General features: G+C 44.5%; 1 protein-coding gene across 3 annotated transcripts in view; it reads left to right on the top strand.

Moving 5' to 3' along the window:
* Positions 1–20240, top strand: part of col27a1b (collagen, type XXVII, alpha 1b) — a 107035-nt gene that overhangs the window by 78233 nt on the left and 8562 nt on the right. For all 3 annotated transcript variants that reach the window (XM_023807930.2, XM_023807931.2, XM_023807929.2), the window contains exons 28-50: positions 50–103; positions 4282–4335; positions 4963–5007; positions 5298–5342; positions 5848–5901; positions 6718–6771; positions 7303–7356; positions 8232–8285; positions 8432–8485; positions 10491–10598; positions 12300–12353; positions 12511–12618; positions 12904–12957; positions 13550–13603; positions 15757–15813; positions 15900–15953; positions 16048–16101; positions 16552–16605; positions 16973–17026; positions 17398–17505; positions 17636–17743; positions 17900–18007; positions 18823–18876. In XM_023807930.2, coding sequence (XP_023663698.2) covers positions 50–103; positions 4282–4335; positions 4963–5007; positions 5298–5342; positions 5848–5901; positions 6718–6771; positions 7303–7356; positions 8232–8285; positions 8432–8485; positions 10491–10598; positions 12300–12353; positions 12511–12618; positions 12904–12957; positions 13550–13603; positions 15757–15813; positions 15900–15953; positions 16048–16101; positions 16552–16605; positions 16973–17026; positions 17398–17505; positions 17636–17743; positions 17900–18007; positions 18823–18876 — 1497 coding nt within the window. The remainder of the gene's footprint in view (positions 1–49; positions 104–4281; positions 4336–4962; positions 5008–5297; positions 5343–5847; positions 5902–6717; positions 6772–7302; positions 7357–8231; positions 8286–8431; positions 8486–10490; positions 10599–12299; positions 12354–12510; positions 12619–12903; positions 12958–13549; positions 13604–15756; positions 15814–15899; positions 15954–16047; positions 16102–16551; positions 16606–16972; positions 17027–17397; positions 17506–17635; positions 17744–17899; positions 18008–18822; positions 18877–20240) is intronic.

The raw sequence follows: 20240 nt of genomic DNA, 5'->3' as shown, positions 1-20240 counted from the left end.
GCTGAGACTCAGGCCTCATAACATGTTTATTTTTCCTTTGTTTTTGCAGGGGTCTCTTGGGTCGCGGGGGCCAGTTGGCACTAGGGGACCCAAAGGCAGACGGGTAAGATCAACTCAAGCAGTCTGTTGTTTTGTTGCATCTCGTGGACCCCCAGTGAACAGAATTGTCAGTAAGCTGCCTATCAGCAGCACCCAGGTCTCAGTGAGGCTGAAAGAGGGACAGAAAGCGAGTCGGGAGGCACTGATGTAAGCCGGTGTGACTCTGCCTCTTTGTGGTTTCGCCCCGCCACTAGAGGCCGCCACTAGAGGCATAAGTCGCCAGGTGTTAAAGAATGGGAGACATTAAGGGAGCAAATCTAGCCGGGTCCTGCAGCGCATGCCATCCCAATACGTCACTGGGATGGAGACTCCGCACTGGTGCAGCACAGGGATTGCTGCTAAAGAACACAGCAGCAGAGCAGGTATTAGTGACACTTCATCTGCGCAAAGGACATTTTCATAACGGCAGCGTTACCAATTTAACATACGTTGTTAATATACAATTAGGTGTTTTAATAGAGTTTCTTGTAGAATAGATCACCATTTCATTTTAGCATGTCTCTGCTGAAGGAAAATATTGAACAGCATTGGGCAAAGCCAGCCATTATTGGGCTGCCCGTTATGTGAATGAAGTCATTGTGTGTTAACTGGAAACAAAAACTTATAGAGCATGTTACCAGCACCTTTTATGAAGAATGGAACCTTTTTCCACCGAGGAACGTCAAGCCACATTATAATTCTGGAAGAGATTCAGGCACATTAAACAGGGTTTTTCTTCCTGTCAGAAGTGCATTAATGAAAACGTTAATGATACGCATAAGGTTTAAGATGGCCGCGCTCTTCTTGAACGGGCAGTGTGCTTTTATAGAGCCCCTGATGACATTCGAGGGCAAATGTTGCTTTTCTGTTTCGTGTTAAACGGGCAATTGGCGGTACTATATTTTTATTTCTGATTTTGGTAGTGCTGAGAAGTGAAGCCGTGATGTTTATATGGAACAAGACAGGCCTTTTGTCAAGGGCCTGGCCGATCTCCACAGCCTGACTACTGCAGAAGCAGAGAGAACTGAGAGGGCGGCTTTCTGGCTCGTCCAGCATGCGGTGCGGAGCTGGAGATGTTCTGAGCCACTCTCCCCTTGGCCCTGGGACAGTTTTCCTTTGTTTGCTTCATTTCAATGCGGTGGATTTCTGGTGTGTGTCCCTGAGAGTGACAGTCACTGAATGTGTGGAATTTCAAATGACGCTGCGGGGAGCTGGGACTCAGGCCGTCCTGCCGATCTGTGGACCCCGCAAGCCCATTGCAGTCTGGCGCGGCGAGTTTACGGCACAGCGGTTTACCGTATCAGTCAACAGGGAAAGCCGCGTGACAGTACTCTGGTGATTAATTGCTCAACGGATATTAGCGGTTACACAGAAGACATTGTGAGGGCTTCTTGTCTTCTTATGGTCGATTGATTCACATATTTTTCCATCTGCCAGGTAGGATGGAGTAATACGAGGCTTAAGAAGGAAGAAATCAGACACCATGTTCTTTTCACAGGACAGAAATGTAAAATCACTGTATTTCCAATTAATTATAATTGAAGGCATTTCCTCGCACGATAAATCTGACTGGCCGCCTTAAGTGCAGCATTCCAGCCGCACACATGCAGACAGACGCAAAGAGGCCGTCTGAGTTTAGGGGAAATGTCTTTGAAAGGCCGTAAACTCCGTCTCTGGTCAGATGGGTAGCCGGCGCTGCGGTTTCCCCCCATGAGGCAAAGCGGGGGCTGGTGCAGTGTGTGCTGTTAGCGCGCTCGTCTCCTCTCCGTCCAAAAACAACGGGCATAATTCCCGCTCATTTCCCACGAGCATCGTTCCGTTCCGGCTGCGGCCTTCTTCATCTCCCCGCTCCTCTTGTTCCCGAAGCCGGCTCCATTCCGCTGAGGCCCGCGCCTCCCATCCACAGAGGTGTAGCGGATGCACTCAAGGCTCGACTTCCATCGGTTAGCACCGGATCCGATCAACGCTGTGCTCAGATGGGACTTGTTTGGCTCTTGAAACACCGTTGCGCTGCATGGCCTGAAGTCTTTATGTAAGTGTAATGGGGAGATTTTCGTGGAGTTTCATCATGGAAACATGTACCGAACACGAAATCGTCCCAGAAAGACTGGGAAGGGGGGCAAACCGCCGCTGCAATAAACCACGATAGTGACCACCACAGCACGTCCAAACAACGCTCAGTAACTAAGGAACTTACGTGCTTACGACTTACCACAAACTTAAAGCCAATTACTTCCACATTTGCTTCCATCATATCCAGTGCCCTTTGGTTTATACCTGTCTGTGTGATTTTTGGTGGTTTGGGAAATCGTCCTTAAACTGTCAATGCTCATGTGTGGGGTTGTGTGCGAGGGGGGTGAGTGACACAGGATCCCCAAGAAAGGTGTCAAGGAATTGCTCAGCAAAAAGCAACAGAAACGCACACACAGAAGGCTGGTGGAACACACTGACAGAGTTCTTGGGAAGACTTTGCACTACAGGCTGTTTGTCAAAAAGAATAAACAATTAGCTTACATGCAGTTATTTTCTTGTTCGGCCCTGACAGTGGAAATACTCTGATATTTTGCTGCTCTAGCATTCATGATATTTTAATAGTAATATACGATTGTTTCAACAATAGAACTTGCCCTGCACACACAATGTAATAACAGACACAGCGTTACTTTTTGTCGCCCAACGTTCAAGTCACATCTCCCTTGTAAAATTCGGGAGGATATCACTGGTTTATCTGTGGGAAGACTGGGATATGATCCTCGGGAGCTTACTGGGATATGTGGAAGGCTGTTGGGAGGTTTTAGACAATGGTCAGGTTCTCAGTCCGCATTGTCAGGGGGGGCTGTCTGCTGAGCCCCCGAGAGGGTCAGAGCCATGGCCATTTGTCAGCATTAGCCCCTTATATGACCTCCCGCTGGACCGGAGGCCAGTTATGTTCTCTTAGGGGTTTGAGCAAAGCAGCAGCGCCATTACAGTGCCCTCGTTGGAAACATTTCAGGCTCATTGGAGATGGTCATTAGCTCTTTATAATAAATACACCGTTTGTCCTTGTGGTTGAAGTTAAATTTCCAAAGTTATTAACAATATGATAACATAAATTACACAATCAGTGGTAGTATATTTAGTATATAGCATATTTTAATTAGTCCACAATAATAAATGTAGCAATAATAATCCTGAAAACAGCTGTGACCTACACAGTCATGCATAGTGGTACAGTGAGACTGCTGAGTGTGAATCTATGAGGATCAGGCAATGATTCATTTTAACAGAGAAGAGGCTAGAATCATGACTCATTAGCAATATTTCTGTGAAATCTACTTCATAAGCACTTTCTGTGTGCTTGCTGCGTTTGGTGGTTGTTTTTAGCTTTTAGAGAGGGTGGGGTACGCCACTGTGATCTGTTATGTATTCATAAGGTCTGCACATGTTATAATTTGATAGGAATCGTATTTCCCCCAGCCCCCCCCCCCCCCCCATCACATTCTTTTCTAATTGTTTCTCCACCACTGTGTGAAACAACCCACTATTAAGGTGTCATTCTTGGCGTTGTGTCTTGGTAAACAAAGCTACAATTCAGCTGCTGATTTTCCTTTTCAACCTGCTCCTTTGTTTCATTTTTTCGTAAGAAAAGCTGCACCATTTTCATTGGCTTTCTACCATTAAGTTCTACCAGGGAATCTATCTGTTGGTTGGAACTTCAAAATAAGAAAGAGCCTTCCTCCCAGCAGTCAGTGAGGAACTGTTTGTTTTTCCCAATAAGAAGCTTCATGTTATCTGTCTGTCATGCTTAATCACTCCATCCCAGCTGTAGTTTAGTGTACAGTATGTCTGTCTGTGGTTTATGATGTACAGTCATGCAGAAATACCCCAAACATCATCACTGCCTAGCTGCCCTCTGCCAAGAGGGACAGTAAATGGTGGATGGATCTCAGCACCAGTCAGACTGGGTCTTGTCCATTACTGGAGATTGTTACCACATGCTGATCACTACTGATACTATTAACCCCTCTGGATCACTCACCTGTCAAACGTAAAAAATGTGCAGCCATTCTTCTGAAGCTTGTGTAAGCGACAGTGAGAGAGATACTGGACTCTGGCATTGCATTGTTGTGGGACAGAAATGACCCGGAACCCAGACTCTGCAACTCTGTCTGGCTGCACAAGAGTGCCCCCTGCTGTTCACACCCACCCTGCTGTCTCTTCTAGGGTGCCAGAGGGCTTGACGGTCTGCCAGGCGAGCAGGGGTCGGCGGGCGCAAAGGTAAATGTCACCGTGGGTCATGCTCGATAAACATGTAGTAACCGCCTCGGTATTTGGGGGACCTGACTGTGCTGGCCAGTGCTGTGAGCATGCAGAGTGGGGGGTATGTTAGGAAAATGCAGGCCTGCATACAGACATGCTTCATGCAAAGTGGGGGGTATGTTAGGAAAATGCAGGCCTGCATACAGACATGCTTCATGCAAAGTGGGGGGTATGTTAGGAAAATGTATTCCTCTGTACAGACATGCTTCATGCAAAGTGGGGGGTATGTTAGGAAAGTGCAGGCCTGCGTACAGACATGGTTCATGCAAAGAGGGGGTATGTTAGGAAAATGCAGGCCTGCATACAGACATGCTTTATGCAAAGTGGGGGGTATGTTAGGAAAATGCAGGCCTGCGTACAGACATGCTTTATGCAAAGTGGGGGGTATGTTAGGAAAATGCAGGCCTGCATACAGACATGCTTGTTATAACCCTTAGTTAAATTTTATTCAACAACAAATCCTACAACCATTGCATCTGTTGACATAACCAGGCGCATGTTATACAAACAGGATAGGAAAAATGTCACCTAATACAGCTGGTATAATGTATCATACTGTACTTAAGTGTTTGCTGTTCTGAATAGGGTCCTGACGGTCCACCAGGAAAAATTGGCTTTCCGGGACAGCAGGTATGCCCCTTGTTTGTTATGGTATAGATTTTTATTATCGTTACTTACGTGGTCCTTCATTATTTAATGGTACTTAATTCATCGCGTTTACAATTCATTGGGTCATTGTTTTAAGTCGCCGGTGGTGTTTAAATGGCAGCCTCAATCTATTTCACATCAGTTGTTGTAACAAACATCCCTTAAGGTGTATTATTGAATAAAATGAGCTGTATAATTATATGCTTTGATTACGCCTGGTGTATTTTTTGGCTTGCTGCCATAACAGTTCCTTTCTTTGTTCTACATTCCAGGGGAAGATTGGGGAACCAGGTGAAACTGGGCCGCAAGGATTTCCAGTGAGTGTTTTCTTTCTGTGTTTATTTTCGGACTGCTAATGGAGTCACTCACCATGTTAAAGAAATGGCACCTGGGTATATGCAGACTGGCTTGGGCACCTGGGTATATGTAGACTGACTTGGGCACCTGGGTATATGCAGACTGACTTGGGCACCTGGGTATATGTAGACTGACTTGGGCACCTGGGTATATGCAGACTGACTTGGGCATCTGGGTATATGTTGACTGACTTGGGCACCTGGGTATATGTTGACTGACTTGAGCACCTGGGTATATGTTGACTGACTTGGGCACCTGGGTATATGTTGACTGACTTGGGCACCTGGGTATATGTTGACTGACTTGGGCACCTGGGTATATGTAAACTGACTTGGGCACCTGGGTATATGTTGACTGACTTGGGCACCTGGGTATATGTTGACTGACTTGGGCACCTGGGTATATGTAGACTGACTTGGGCACCTGGGTATATGTTGACTGACATGTACTTTTGTGTCATTTCAGGGCATTCATGGGCCATCCGGACCCCCAGGGATGAAAGGAATAGCAGGCAAACCGGCAAGTTTCCCTTTTTTTCTGGAGGATTCAGTACATCACTGATCTGCTCTGCTATAGCTTTAAGAGATGTGTATACTTCCTCCTCTAAATCCTTCAAAAGGCTGACAGGAAAGACAAATTTGCATTTGATTGCATCCTTTTTTTCCTTTACTTTTGAACAGTTTTCCTGTCAGATGGCAGCAGAATCTTTAAAGAGAGCTATGTTGTTAGTCATTGAATAGAAACATAATATAAATCATATTATATCATATATCATAATATATTTGCTGCCACCTGACACAGGAAAACCTTGTGCTTGATGTTTCCAGGAGAGCCTCTGAATATGTTACAATATTTTATAAGTGTGAGGTGGTGGGGAATATTCTCGTTAAGGAAATGCAACCGAGAGTTTTCTTGGTCATATGTATGATTGCCTTGTGCTTGTATCCTTGCCAAGGTATAGTTTTTTTTTTGAAGAGGGAACCAGGAAGATAACGGCTAATAACTATATCATGTGAAATTAATTAGTGACCACAAAGATGTTACAAAAGTTGGTCACCGCACATATGCTTCAAGATCATGTCTGTGCTCTGTTTGTTTACAACCGTATGGCGGGTCATGGAAAAGAGAAGGAAAACAGGAAGTGATGTCACTGGGAGAGCTTCTGGGCATTGCATCGTGGCTGGGGGGCAGAGTCATCTGTGCCACAGTCTGATCCCCAGATCACTGCTAGCATACACACTTGTTTCACACTGCTTCTTGTGAAACCAGCTTCTTGGAAAGGCTAAACATGATTTGCATCTTATCTGTTCCTTTTCCCCTTGTTCTTTGTTAAAGGGACCCCCAGGGCCACCGGGGACTGTTGGACCCCTGGGAGAGATCGGCCCCAAGGTGAGCAATGCTGCATGGACTAGGAATATGGTCACCTTTCCATAGCAACAGCTCCCAGTATAAAACTGCACAATGTTGCGACCTCATACATGACCTAACGCTGTGTACACAAGCGACGTGTGGTGATTCCCTCCTTGCCGGCCCTGGCAGAGCCCCCCCCCCAAAGACCACTGCAGCTCTCACAAAGGTTACTTCTGTCCAGGAGTAACGGGGTCCCTCTGCAGCCACTTGATCCCATGCCAGGTGGACATTAACGGGTCCCTGATCAAAATAATGTGTGTAATTAACGTATAAGAAGAGGCAGAGACAGTCAGCTGGATAGAATCATGCCAACAGGAACACGCCTCTCCTCTAAGCTGGTGCTGCTTGATCTCTAAGATCTCATGCCATTCTGGACAGCTTGAGCTAATACTCATGTTTGATCTCACTTCTGAGTCCCGCTTATGCTGATGAGGGAGAATGCAAACATGGACTCTCATGAAAGGCGAGACGTCTTCAGTTCTCTGATGACTGTGTTATCCTTCCTTACAGGGTCCCCCAGGCAAAGTGGGCGAGCTGGGCCTGGCAGGGGAACCAGGCGAGAAGGTAACACACCTGTCTCTGACAAGGGGCACTGTGTTCACATCCTCAGAAGTTACGCGCTCTGCTAATCCTGCAATTCTGCCTCTATGATTTTCACAGTGGGAAAGTCAATGGCTGATGCATATTGGAATTTCACCCTACTTTTGTTTCCTTGTTCTTTTCAATCTTTACTTGGATTATTTACTTGACTGAGGTGCCATTTAAATGAAGGCTGGCTTTTTGAGTTATACTGGCCAGTTACACCAAGTTAGAATCTTCTAGCAGTATAACTATACCCATCACATCCAGGTACTAGTAATTATACTGTTCAGAAACTTTACCCTCTTGTGTACTTAAGCCTTATGGCACAAAACATACTGAGTTTCAATAGAGACTCTGACAGTAGAGTGATTTTTGGTTATTAACCTACAGAATTTATTTTATTTTATTTAGAATTAGGTGATCAGTGGTTGACACACCACAGCGAAATGTGTCCTCTGCATTTAACTAACATGTGACATAGCAGGGGGCAGCTAATTCAGCACCCAGGGAGCAGTGCTTGGGGGTGGTACCTTGCTCAGGGTACCTCAGTGGCACCTTGCTGGTTGGGGATTCAAACCAGCAATTTTTCAATTACAAGTGTGCTTCGCTAACCATTAGCCCACCACTGCCCACAGTGTAGATCCTGGCTCCAATAAAAGACAGGAATTGTCCTTCTACACTGATACAGAGAACAAACTATTAACTGCTGGCTGATAAAGGACTCTCTCCCTACTGTGGGCAATAAATGGCTGAATCAGCGTTTATCACTCCTGAGCATGGACAGTACTCTTAAAGTGTGTACGCTGAGACATATTAAAGCTTCTTCATTTCTGTTGTATGTGTCTTGTGCGCATCAGGGCACTCTGGGGTCTCCGGGAAACATCGGAGAGCAGGGCTTGATTGGCCAGAGGGTAGGTGTTTCTCACTCATGCTGTTTTTAATGTTGATGTAATGATTAAACTAGAGTTTGCATTAGTGTTTCGAGCTTGCTTTGGCTTCTGGTCTGGTAGTGGTCGTGCACAGAACGGTGTAAGAAAACAAAACTCTCTTCTAACAGGGGGAACCAGGCCTTGAAGGAGAAGCCGGTGCTGCTGGGCCGGACGGAACTAAGGTGCGAGCAAAGGAGCAGTGATTTTACCCCAGTGTTGATTACTCTCTGCGACTTTCCCTTCTGTGATGATGCTTTACTTCTGATGTAGTGGTTTGCAGTTGCCAGTTGATGACCCTTTTAATGGTGAGAATCCAGTCCCTCTTCTAAAGCTGCTCTTTAGCCCTTTTATATCCTGGTGGAGAAAAATCAGAACCAGGATTTTGTTTCAACCAACCAGTTGAGCATAAAGAGTTACAGTCACTTAGTACTAAACTGGTTGGTTGGATTTTTACATACTGGACCTGAAATCTCCGCCTCTACTTAGTAGTGCTTATTCCCCACTTTACCCCAATCCCCCACTGCCCAGGGTACAGTGCTGCTTCCATTACAGTGCCTTCAATTAGAGTGACTTGTAATGGCAGATATCATACCGAACCTGAGCATCAGTCCAAGGTGTCAGCTGGAGGCCTTGCCTGGGCTCCCATGATGTAGCACCATACACTGCGTCACGTGCAGCACAGCACTGCGCCTTTACCCCCTAATAGGGCCTTTTGCATGTTTACATTTCCAGTGCCATGGTTCATTGACCTTTATCTTTGTGCCCGATTCCCTGGCTCATAGATCTCATTCTTTTGATATATATTCCAAACTTGTTGTAAAGAAAAGGATTTTACTGTGTTTTCCTTAAATATTAATATAACTTTATAGGTTATTAGTTGGCAAGATCGTATCGTAGTGTAAGAAATGTCCCCCTGGAATCAGTCTGTCTGTCTGTCTGTCTGTCTGTCAATCTATCTAATCTTTTTTTATATAATATATAAACGAAATTATATTAACTTTTTTATGTAAATAGATATTCAAATTATATTAATGCATTAGATAATTAAGAAGTTCCAGTTCCTTTATTTTAAGTCAGCATTAAATAAAGTCATGTATTAGACCCCATGATGTGGTGTATTGCTCAGGGGATTTGGACCCTGTGTCTGTGACCGGGAGGTCACTGGTCCAAATCCCACTGCCGATAGAGTGACGTCACCATTGGAGCAAAAATCTTAACCCCAGTATCTGCAGGGATCTGCTGACCCTGTTTCTCAAATGTATGTCACTTTGCATCAAAACATCTGCAAAATAAATCAAATGTAATGTTGATGTTTTTGTTGACAATGAATAAGCAAAGTGCCATATCAGTTTATACAAGTTCTCCATTGCTCTGTAGCTATTACATCCATAGATTGAAAGGCAGCTTATATTTCATATTTACTATGTAGGAAATTTATCGGAAACCAGCAGCAATATATGAAAAGTAGTCTAAAAACTCTTTTTCCATTCACTACATTTTCAAATGGAGATTCCTGCATTATTTATCAATACTGGTAGAGTATATTGCTGTCTTTATCTTTAGATATGATAAATCAGTGGTTACACATAAAATGCCATTATATTTAATACATGACTTTATTTAATGCTGAATTGAATTGTATTTTATTAGAAATTGTTTTTAAATAGTAAAATAACGGTAAAAGTGGTTCCAGTTTTCAGTAAGGGAGACCAGAGACGCTCCCTAAATGGGGGACGTTACTAACCAGAGACGCTCCCTAAATGGGGTAAGTTACTAAGTAATCTTCCTGCATAGCTTAGATTCCCCAAACACCACTGATGTTTAGCAAACTAGTACAACTTTACTTTAAAAAGATTTTTTTTTCCATTGTATCATTTTTTACGGAGCCCCTAAAGGGACATAGGTGATTTAAAAAAATAATTTACAGTATTTGGTGCCCACCAAATACTTTAGTATCTGATGAGCACCAGTTAGTATCTGGTGAGCACCAGATACGGTAAAAAATATATATAAATCACCTATGTCCCTTTAGGGGCTCTGTAATCTTTCTATAATTTTTGAAAAATGAAATAGAAAAATTGGAACCAATGTCACTGGTCTCCCTTAATCTTGTTTGGCGCTTCATGTTTAGCCTGATTACTGCCTGGATTTCATTATGTGATCTCATGAACACGGTTGTGTCATCAGGGTGAGAAAGGTGACATGGGTCCTGAGGGTGACAAAGGAGAGAAGGGCGTCATCGGGCTGCCAGGAAAGGAAGGACAGCCTGGGGACCCTGGCCTCACTGGTGTCAGGGTCAGTCTCGTACCCGCAGTATCGATTGCAGTATCTGCTGATGGATAATAAGTGTCCATAATTGCTTTGATTACCTGACAGATTTAATCACACAGCCTGGTTTATAACTGTAGCACCTACACAGGACTCCATCCATCCTTTTTCACCACTTATCTTAATCAGGGTGACAGGGGGTCTGGGCCCTATGAGCACAAGGCAGGGAACAGCCCAGGATAGAGCACTGATCCACTGCAGGGCACACTCACTCACTCACACCTACAGCCAATTTGGTAACTCCAATTAACCTCAGCATGCTTTTGGACTGGGGGGAGAAACCCCCACGGTGGCACAGGGAGAACATGCAAACTCCACACACATGGAGCCATGGCGGAGATTTGAACCCTGGTCCCAGAAATGAAGAAGCAACAGCACTAGGCACCGTGCCACCCACAGGGTTATGCGGCATAGCGTTATGGATACACACACATTTTTCACAGCGCAGACAAGAACATGCAGCGAGCGAAGGATAATGTCCTGGGGATCCTAAATGGCGCTATTGAAAATGCAGTAATGTCTGGCATCTAACTGAACCATAAAGTCATTGAGAAAGTATCAAATGACTTGGCTGTCACCAATGCAGTATTCAGCTCATTGGCGCATGGCCGCAGTTCCATACGCAGATATGAAAAATAACAGATGGCCACATAATACTGTACTTTGTATTTTCAGTGCAGTACAGCTGATCTGTTTTTTGGCATCAAATGTGATGAAACGTATATTCCATTTTCGGGGGTTAATATGGTGGCTGGAGCTGTCGTAACCTAGTTACGTCACTGCCCAGACAGATTCTGTAAGGGGTTTGCAGCTGCCATTTGCTCCCCACATGCTCTGCCTGCAGTAGTGACGTTTTACTTTTGGTTAGGCCTTCAACACCAACCTAAGACCAGGTTGTTATCCACAAGTCACCTGGACAGCGGAGCTGAATTCCATAGCCAGGAAACAGTGAGGCATAGGATGGGGTAAAAACAGAAATCAGCCAGTCCAGGGTCTTGTTATGTGGAAGAGGAGGAACCTGTAAGTCTTAAAGTCAGAGCCAAGCAAGTTAAGCAGGAGATAAATCAGGCTGGAGACTGAAAATCAGGCAGGGAACAATGAGCGAGGAATCTGGCAAGTATAAGGAACCACGGGATTTCACTGGAGACAGTGAACTTAAGAGAGGAGCTTCAGGGGTGTCTAATGGCAGACATCCGGTCTTCCTCATAATCATCTCTGACAGTGGCTTAGATTGTGTTTTGGGTTCCCCTTTTGTAGCTAGGTGAACCCTCAACAGATTCTGTCCCTACAACTCACCTTTTAAAATGTATTTCATTTATTCTCTAACATATATCTACCATTTATAATGAGGTATAGACAGTCCCTGACCTACGGACAACTTGTACTTATGAACACACTTCCATATTATAGCCTATTATATTAAAAATCCAGGTTAAATACAATGGTTCCTAATAACGAACGCACATATTACTTTGTCATGCTCGTGAAAACATCTTTAGCAGCTCGTCAACTCAAAGGAACAGTACAGCACCATATGTAGTTATAATTGTTATTGTTATTATGATGTACTTTTCCAGCTTAGCTACAAATTCAATTTATAGACAGACTTAGGAATTGGATCTCGTTGATTACCTGGGGAAGGCCTGTAATCGCTGTCTTTGCTTTTAGGGCCCAGAAGGGAAGCCGGGCAAAATCGGGGAGAGAGGCTTTCAAGGACAGAAGGTACAGCGAGTGGCCCCAAAGTCAGCACTTTCCTCAGCTGATTTCAGAGTCATTATTTAACATTGTTAAATATATCATATGGACTGTTACTTGTGCTGCAGACGTCGCTGTAGCAACATTGCATTGCATCTGTTGGTTTCGACTTTGTGCTTTCCAGGGTGCCAAAGGTCATCTGGGTCACCTGGGAGAGACGGGCCCTATAGGAGAGCTGGGGCCAGCAGGCTTCGTGGGGCCGAAGGGGTCGAGAGGAACAATCGGATCGGCGGTACTGTGGAAAAGCATAAATCGATAAAAGCGTTTTTTTGTTTTCAGCTGGGAACAAGTTGAGAACGTTTATTCTGTTGAGATGTTGGATTTCTTCATGTAAATATTCAGCCTGACGTTTTGTATGCAATCTTTGTTAATATAAAAATGAGACAATATTATGACGATTATTGAGTATGAACGATGCAAAATGCGAGGGCTTGGAAAATAAAACAATCCTTAATCTCATTGAATTTTTTAGCATTGTCATTAATTTTGGAGTTAATCGATGGTGATCTGCCAACAGGGACCTCCCGGGCGCATGGGTCAGCAAGGAGAACCAGGCTTAGCAGGATATGATGTAAGAGCGGCACCCTTGTTGGGTCTCCCTCATGGCATTGTTTGCTTAATCTTTAATCTTTAATCACACTACACAGAAGAAGATTAACTTGCAATTTGAAACCTATCAGAGGACAAACATGAGCCAAGGATTGCGAGCCAGTATTGAGGGCAGTGGGTAGCACTGTTCCCTCATACCTCTGGGACCTGGGCTCGAATCTCTACCTAGGTTCTGTGTGTGTGGAGTTTGCATGTTCTCCCCGTGGGGTTTCCTCTGGGTACTCCAGTTTCCCCCTGCAGTCCAAAAACATGCTGAAGTTAATTGGAGTTACCAGTTAAATTTGTCCATATGTGTGTGGGTGTGCCCTGTGATGGGTTGGCGCCCCCTCCTGGTTTGTTCCCTGTCCTGCACCAGTAGGTTTGTAGGCTCCAGGTGACCCAAGTGGGTACAGAAAATGGATGGATTCTACCACAGTGTCAAAGAGAAGTGAAAATGATTCAGATGTCTGACCATTAGTGATTAATAGGTGACAGCAGTGTTTATTTTGGTTTGCTGTGTCCCTGTATGCTGGCATGTGAATACTGTGTATTCTCTGTGTTCCTTCTCTCTCCAGGGCCACCAAGGACCCCAGGGCCCAATGGGGCCTCCTGGACCCAAAGGTGAAAAGGTAATTCTGCCTGCACTCTCTCAATAAGCATGAATTTAGTTTGACGTGCTCATGGTGATAGAGAGAGGAAGGGGGTGCTTATCTGTCATCGGGCACCTTTCTGCTGCACTAGGTACCGTTTTTTTAGTACTTCAGAAAAGTACGAAAAGTTGGGTACTTCAAGGTGTTGGTTTTCCGGTAGCCGGAAACTGGTACCGGTGCTGAGTGACATCACAGCGCAAGGCAGGTATTTTGTGCTGAATTCTAAAAATGACTGTAGTATATTATAAGGCTGGGCAATGTGTGATATTAATACCAACATCACATGTTATCCACATGCAATTCTCACATCAAAAGGACCACATCAGTCGGCTGGGTTGACGTCAGGCTTTCTCATACCTTCATATTGTACCTAAATTATAGTGCAAGGGGTTTCACTAAAAAGCATTTTGACTTTGTCATAGGATACAGAACTTAGCAAGTATTGCAGTTTAAATGATTGTTCCTTTTCAAGAATATCTAGTATATGTTTCATATCAGTATGCAGTTTACTGCTGCTGCATGAATTCTCCAAGCCAATCATAATCACCTAGACAAGTTTGTGAGAATTTTTTTCTGAATTCCTTTTTCGCTTTTTAGATATCACAGTATTTGTTACAACAAAATCACATCACAGTATTTGATTTTTTATATATGTTATGCAGCTGTAGTATGTTTCTTGTCTTGCCATCCAGATCTTCTTCTGGTTCTTCTGACCAGATCATGATTAAAGCTTGGGTCTCTTCATTTGTCCATGCAAACATCGTTATTACTTTTTGTTAACTTTATCTGTTTTCTGAGTTTGTAACTCAGATTGCAGTTGCATTGTGTTTCAGAGGCAGGCTATTTGCATGACCAGTCAACAAAAATTGCCCATAGACTAGAACCTTGTCCTCCTTCTACCAAAGATCTGCAGCTTTCAGAGATTTATAAATGCAGGGAGGCTGGAGGGTGAATTTGAACATTCCCTTTGTGAAAGACTCATGCATTTTCCTATACATATTAATAAATTATGATCTGACCAAAATCAGTTCAATATTCTTGGAACAGATACACAAATAAAAAAATAAAGTTCCTCTTTTCATTTTGTCCTACAAAAGAACCAACCAAGTAAGCCAAAAAGGCAATGGAGTTTGGACCAAGGGGTATGGGACAGCTCAGTAAAAAAATATATCAACCAACCAAATTATATTAATGATTTTGCAGTTTCTAATGAATTAGTCTTGGTATTAGACCTTTTGAAACAGAAAAATAACATTCAAATAGAAAACAACTGTTATTTAACCCAGCGTTATGTCTGGATTGAAATGCACAGATTAATTTAATAATATTTAGTGATGCAGCTGCTTTGTTTAAAACAGATGTATCTGTAGTTTCTCAGCTGTACGGCAGGAAGTTCTAGTTAACCTTGTCACTTTACTTTTGCTTATAATAACTGTTTGAATTAAGATAAAAAAATATGCTCATTTTCATTTGAACAGGTCATTCCAGGACAGCTCTCTTCATCTGAAATCCAGAGAAAGCACATTTTATCAGATGGCCTACTCTTCTAATGCATACATTGTTATAGCCCCGCCCCCTTCTCCCATTTTTAACGTATGGCCTTTGAAAATGATCCCAAGCAGTCATCATGTTGCCAGGAAATTACAGAACAGATGGGCAACAGAACAGTTTTCTCAAATCCCATAACTAAAAAGTCTCCTTGCAATTCTTTAAAATTACTGTTTATATACTCTACTGTGATGAGGCTGTTCATTAAAGTCAAATGTTTTGAAAGTCCCTTTCTAGTAAATTGCTCATATAAAGCACCTTTGTTTTGATGCACAGCGAAAATACTACAAACCTTTAATGCTATTCATTACCCTCATTGAATCAGTTGAATGTAATAGATGGTGAGCTCATGTGTAGAGTCCCTGCCACTTAGTGAAGTAAATTTGTGAGGCTTGGGAAATTTGTGAATTTCCCAAGCCATCAATGAAAGTCCCCATTTACCACTGACTGCTCTTCAGAGAAACTTTCTGCCAGATATTTTCTCCTGGGCCATAACTGTCTTGGTACCATCAGCAGATTTTTTTAACCTAAAGACAACCAGCCCTAGAGGGAATAAGTCATCAGACCTTCTGTTTCTTTGTCAGGGGGAGCAGGGAGATGATGGCAAGGTTGAAGGCCCTCCTGGTCCTCCGGGTGACAGAGTGAGTGTTTGACTTTCTCCACCCTATTTCAGCTGGGGCTCTGTGGGAAGTGCTGACATCTCGCTCATTTCTGGTCCTCCACGTAGGGCCCTGTTGGAGACAGAGGAGATCGAGGAGAGTCCGGGGACCCAGGTTACCCTGTAAGTCACAGGAGCACCGTGGTGGTATAGTGAAGCAGAGCTTCGGGTTTGTGTGCACGGCGAGTTTTTAAAACTATGTTCTGTGTTTTTGTAGGGCCAGCAAGGTGTGGATGGAGAGAGAGGCAAGGCTGGAGCTCCTGGTATGCCTGTGAGTATGAAGCGCTGGGCGGAATGTGTTTGTATGTTGCTTCCGGCATTTAGCAGCACCACTTTGGATCTGGTGCTGTTGTCTGACTTTCTGCATGGTCCCTCTTCCCATCTCACTTTTTTATTATATTATAATGCAAGCCAGTCGCATTCAGCACAGTGGCTCAGCTGATACTATCGGTGCCAGCTGGTGGCATTAGTGCCGTATGGTAATGGGGTTGAATCCAACCGCAGCTGTGTGTATGTTTGTGAGTCGCCCCACATTAAAAAGGGGGCTGCCATTTCCTCCCACAGTTCAGAAACATTTGGATTTAACATTTCACTAGGCCAATTTTGACCGTGTCTCAGTAATTCGATTATTAAACACTATGTGGTTTACTTTAACGGCTTTTATGAGATCGAAAAGCCATGTGCAGTTGACATACAGATGTGTCCCAATGAATTTCTTCAGGGAGATCCTGGACCTCCTGGGCAGCAGGGACCAAAAGGATCCAAAGGCGGTGAAGTAAGTTCTCAGATGTTCGCATGGGGCCAGAGTTCCTCACTCTGACTGCTGCTGCTGCATGATGTTCATGCAAACACCTAATCTGGAGTTAATTTCGAATTTGCACCCATCACAGCGAAACCACATGAATCACAACATGAAGCTGTTTTGGAATATGTTCTGTCAACATATTTTCCAGTGGTACTGGAATGCACATGTCACTCGTTAAGCTATTGAACACATGGAGGAACACGTGTGTGTGTCATGTGTTCCGACGTAGGGGAACAGAGGATCCTCGGTGATCTGGGTGTATGCAGAAGCCTTTAATGGCTTAACAAAAGGCACAGCGTAATCCAAGTATCTGTTGTGTGCTCTCTGTCTGATCCAGGGTCAGAAAGGCAAGCCAGGCCCACAAGGGGTTTCCGGAAGCAGAGGGACACCGGTAAGACCAAGGCTTCAATAACTTGTCCCTACTACGTCTTTCTGTCTTTCATTGCAGTTTTATTGGACCAGCCTATTTTTGGACTCTGTTCCCCAACAGTTCTGGCATTGCGATAGATCTTGTCAATATCTGTGAATATAATTCAGATGCTGTATAATCTCTGACCTGAAAATGAACATGTATTGTTGAGGAAAACACTGTGAGCGAAGTACCACGAATGGATGGAATCACAGGCAAACCTGTGTTTAGGCAGTAAAGCAGGGCAGATGAATGAACAATAGTAACGATGTCATCACGTCAACATGTGGGGAAGCACAAACTATTTCGCGAAAGCTGACGGCCGATGCTTCTGTTTCTGGTTCCCGGCTCAGGGTCCCGTTGGTCCCCCTGGCCCAAGAGGAGTTGTAGGCAGGGAAGGACTGGAAGGCAATCCAGGGATTGATGGAATTCCAGGGAAGGACGGGAGCAAAGGAATGCCAGTAAGAGGACAGCGGACAGCTCCTGGCTTCTGCTTCATTTCACCCACCGTCTGACAGACAGCGACGCTGCTTTGACAGCAAGCCGCCCCACGTAGGCGCTCCTCTCAGTTCTCCTGTCTCTTCGCCGCAGGGCGAGCAGGGGGACGACGGGGACATTGGACTTCCTGGCAGTGCTGGTTACCGTGGCAAAGTGGGCATGCTGGGGTTGCCAGGCGATCAGGGCTCCTTTGGACCAAAGGTGATTATGAATGAGTGCATGGCGTGATACCAGTACAGCAGATGTTACTCTGCACCCAGTTGGCCTTTTCACCAGTTTGATCCACCCGCTCATCCATGTCTAGGCTATTCTTTGTGCGATACCATTTCCCTTACACTTACTGTAATGCGCCTGCAGGGTGAGAGGGGACTTCCTGGCCAAACGGGACCTTCAGGAAAGCGAGGGGCTATAGGAGGAATGGGCCTGCCGGGGAAGCAAGGGGACCAGGGAGCCAAAGGACAGCCTGTAAGCATGCCGGCTGTCACCGGGAGGCCTGCCAAGCATCGGGGAAGCAGCACTGTGCTCTGCTTTCTTTTGGATGACAACAGAGTGTCATTCATTCACTCATTCATTCTTTCATTTTGAATAGACTCTGATTAACATTATTTTCTTACACAAGCTCTATGTGAAAAATCTATAAAAGGGTGACATGCTAACCACACGCTTAGATGGAATCAAGACATTTATCTAGAAATGCGACCTTTTATCCTGGTCAGGGTCACTGGGGGCCTGGAGCCAGCATAGAGCAGAAGGCGGGGGTGCACCCTGCATGGGATGCCAGTCTATCACAGGGCACAGGGCTGGGGTGCACCCTGCATGCGATGCCAGTCTATCGCATGGGATGCCAGTCTATCGCATGGGATGCCAGTCTATCACAGGGCACAGGGCTGGGGTACACCCTGCATGGGATGCCAGTCTATCACAGGGCACGGGGCTGGGGTACACCCTGCATGGGATGCCAGTCTATCACAGGGCACGGGGCTGGGGTACACCCTGCATGGGATGCCAGTCTATCACAGGGCATAAGGCTGGGGTACACCCTGCATGGGATGCCAGTCTATCACAGGGCATAAGGCTGGGGTACACCCTGCATGGGATGCCAGTCTATCGCAGGGCACAGGGCTGGGGTACACCCTGCATGGGATGCCAGTATATTAATGTTAATAAGATTGATAACACTTTACTTATCCCCACCATCATAATGCATTATTTTATTTAATGACTATTTTCTGTTTTCTGTTTTGCAATTCTTTGTTTTCCTTCTCTGTTTTTTATTTAAGGGCGATAGTGGAGACCCTGGATTCCCTGGGATTCTTGGCGTATTTGGCCCAAAGGTACTATCTGCTCTTAATACTAAAGCTATGTTCATATTGTCTCATTTATGGAAGATCTTGTCTGTGTCCCAGTTTAAATTCTGTGACACCCTGTAAACTCCACTGTCCTTCACATTTGCACTATAATGGTTGTAACCGGCTGTGAAAAATGTGTTTCAGTTACCGCAAAACATTTCTCAATAGTGAATACCACGTGCAATTTGCCTTCTACAAAGTGATATGGTTTGTTTACGTTATTAAAACAGTGTCTATGCAAGAGATGGAACAAAAAGATATTAAGTGTACTAAAATGACACAGTCCTAGATGTACATCTTAAAGCATGACATACCCAGCTTCTGTAGACTCCCCTGACAAGTGATGGTGACAGATGAATCTCTCCTCATGTTAAGTGCCGTTTTCCAAATGCTGTCTGTTCTGGAAAAGCTTTGGGTATCTTTCAGCTTATTAATTGGGAACTTAGGATTTTTCGATTGAACACTAAATTAGTTTATGTTTGCTTTCAGTACAGTTGTCACTTATTGCTTTATTATTCTGGTCTGGGGTTATGAAGGTTAACAGATTAAAATGCTCCATTTAGAGAGGTGGTTCAGGTCTTCCATACAGGCATCTGCTGTCCAGAAGCTTAAATAAGCTTCATGTTTATAGTGGAAAATGTTTGTCTCTTGTTTGGTTTATCTTTTGTGCCGAGAGTGATCAGGTCATTCCTAACCCTGGAGACATAACACAAGGGCATTTATGGAGCGTGATTTGAGATGATCGCCTGCTTATCGGCCAGTTCTAGTGCAGCACCATACTGGTGATGGACAGCTTATTTTCGTCGGGTCTGTTCCTCCCAAACAAACCTGTAGTCTAACACCAAACATATTTTCCCATTTGTTGTTTTCAATGTGTCAGCTGCAGAACTGGAAGGAAAGTTCAGGTCCAGAAAGTACAAATCCAGACCAAGGTTTTGTTCCAACCAACCAGTTGAGTATAAAGAGTCATAGTCACAGAGTACTCAAGTGGTTGGTTGAAACAAAACCTTGGTCTGGATTTATACTTTCTGGACCTGAACTTTCCTTCTCTGGCCAGCTGTCCCAGTGCTGTGGCCAACCTTTGCTCTGCCTGACTCGTCCTCGTTAGCTGCTCCTACTGCTGTCTTCTGGCAGATCTGCCATCCTGTATTAGAGTTTTGCTTCCCTGTTCCCTCCTCCAATTAGAAGACAGCTGTGTGCCACCCAGATGACTTTGTCCTTATTAGACTGCTCTGGTGAAATGATTATCACACATATAACAGCGGCGTACCAGCAAATCTAATTTTGCTCAGGGACAAAATGAGAGCTGCAATTAAAAACAGAAGAGGGGAAGCTCTTTATTTAGGTCA

The sequence above is a fragment of the Paramormyrops kingsleyae genome, chromosome 7, assembly GCF_048594095.1.
Source record: "Paramormyrops kingsleyae isolate MSU_618 chromosome 7, PKINGS_0.4, whole genome shotgun sequence".
Taxonomy (NCBI): Eukaryota; Metazoa; Chordata; class Actinopteri; order Osteoglossiformes; family Mormyridae; genus Paramormyrops; species Paramormyrops kingsleyae.
This window is presented reverse-complemented; position numbering and strand designations above follow the sequence as displayed.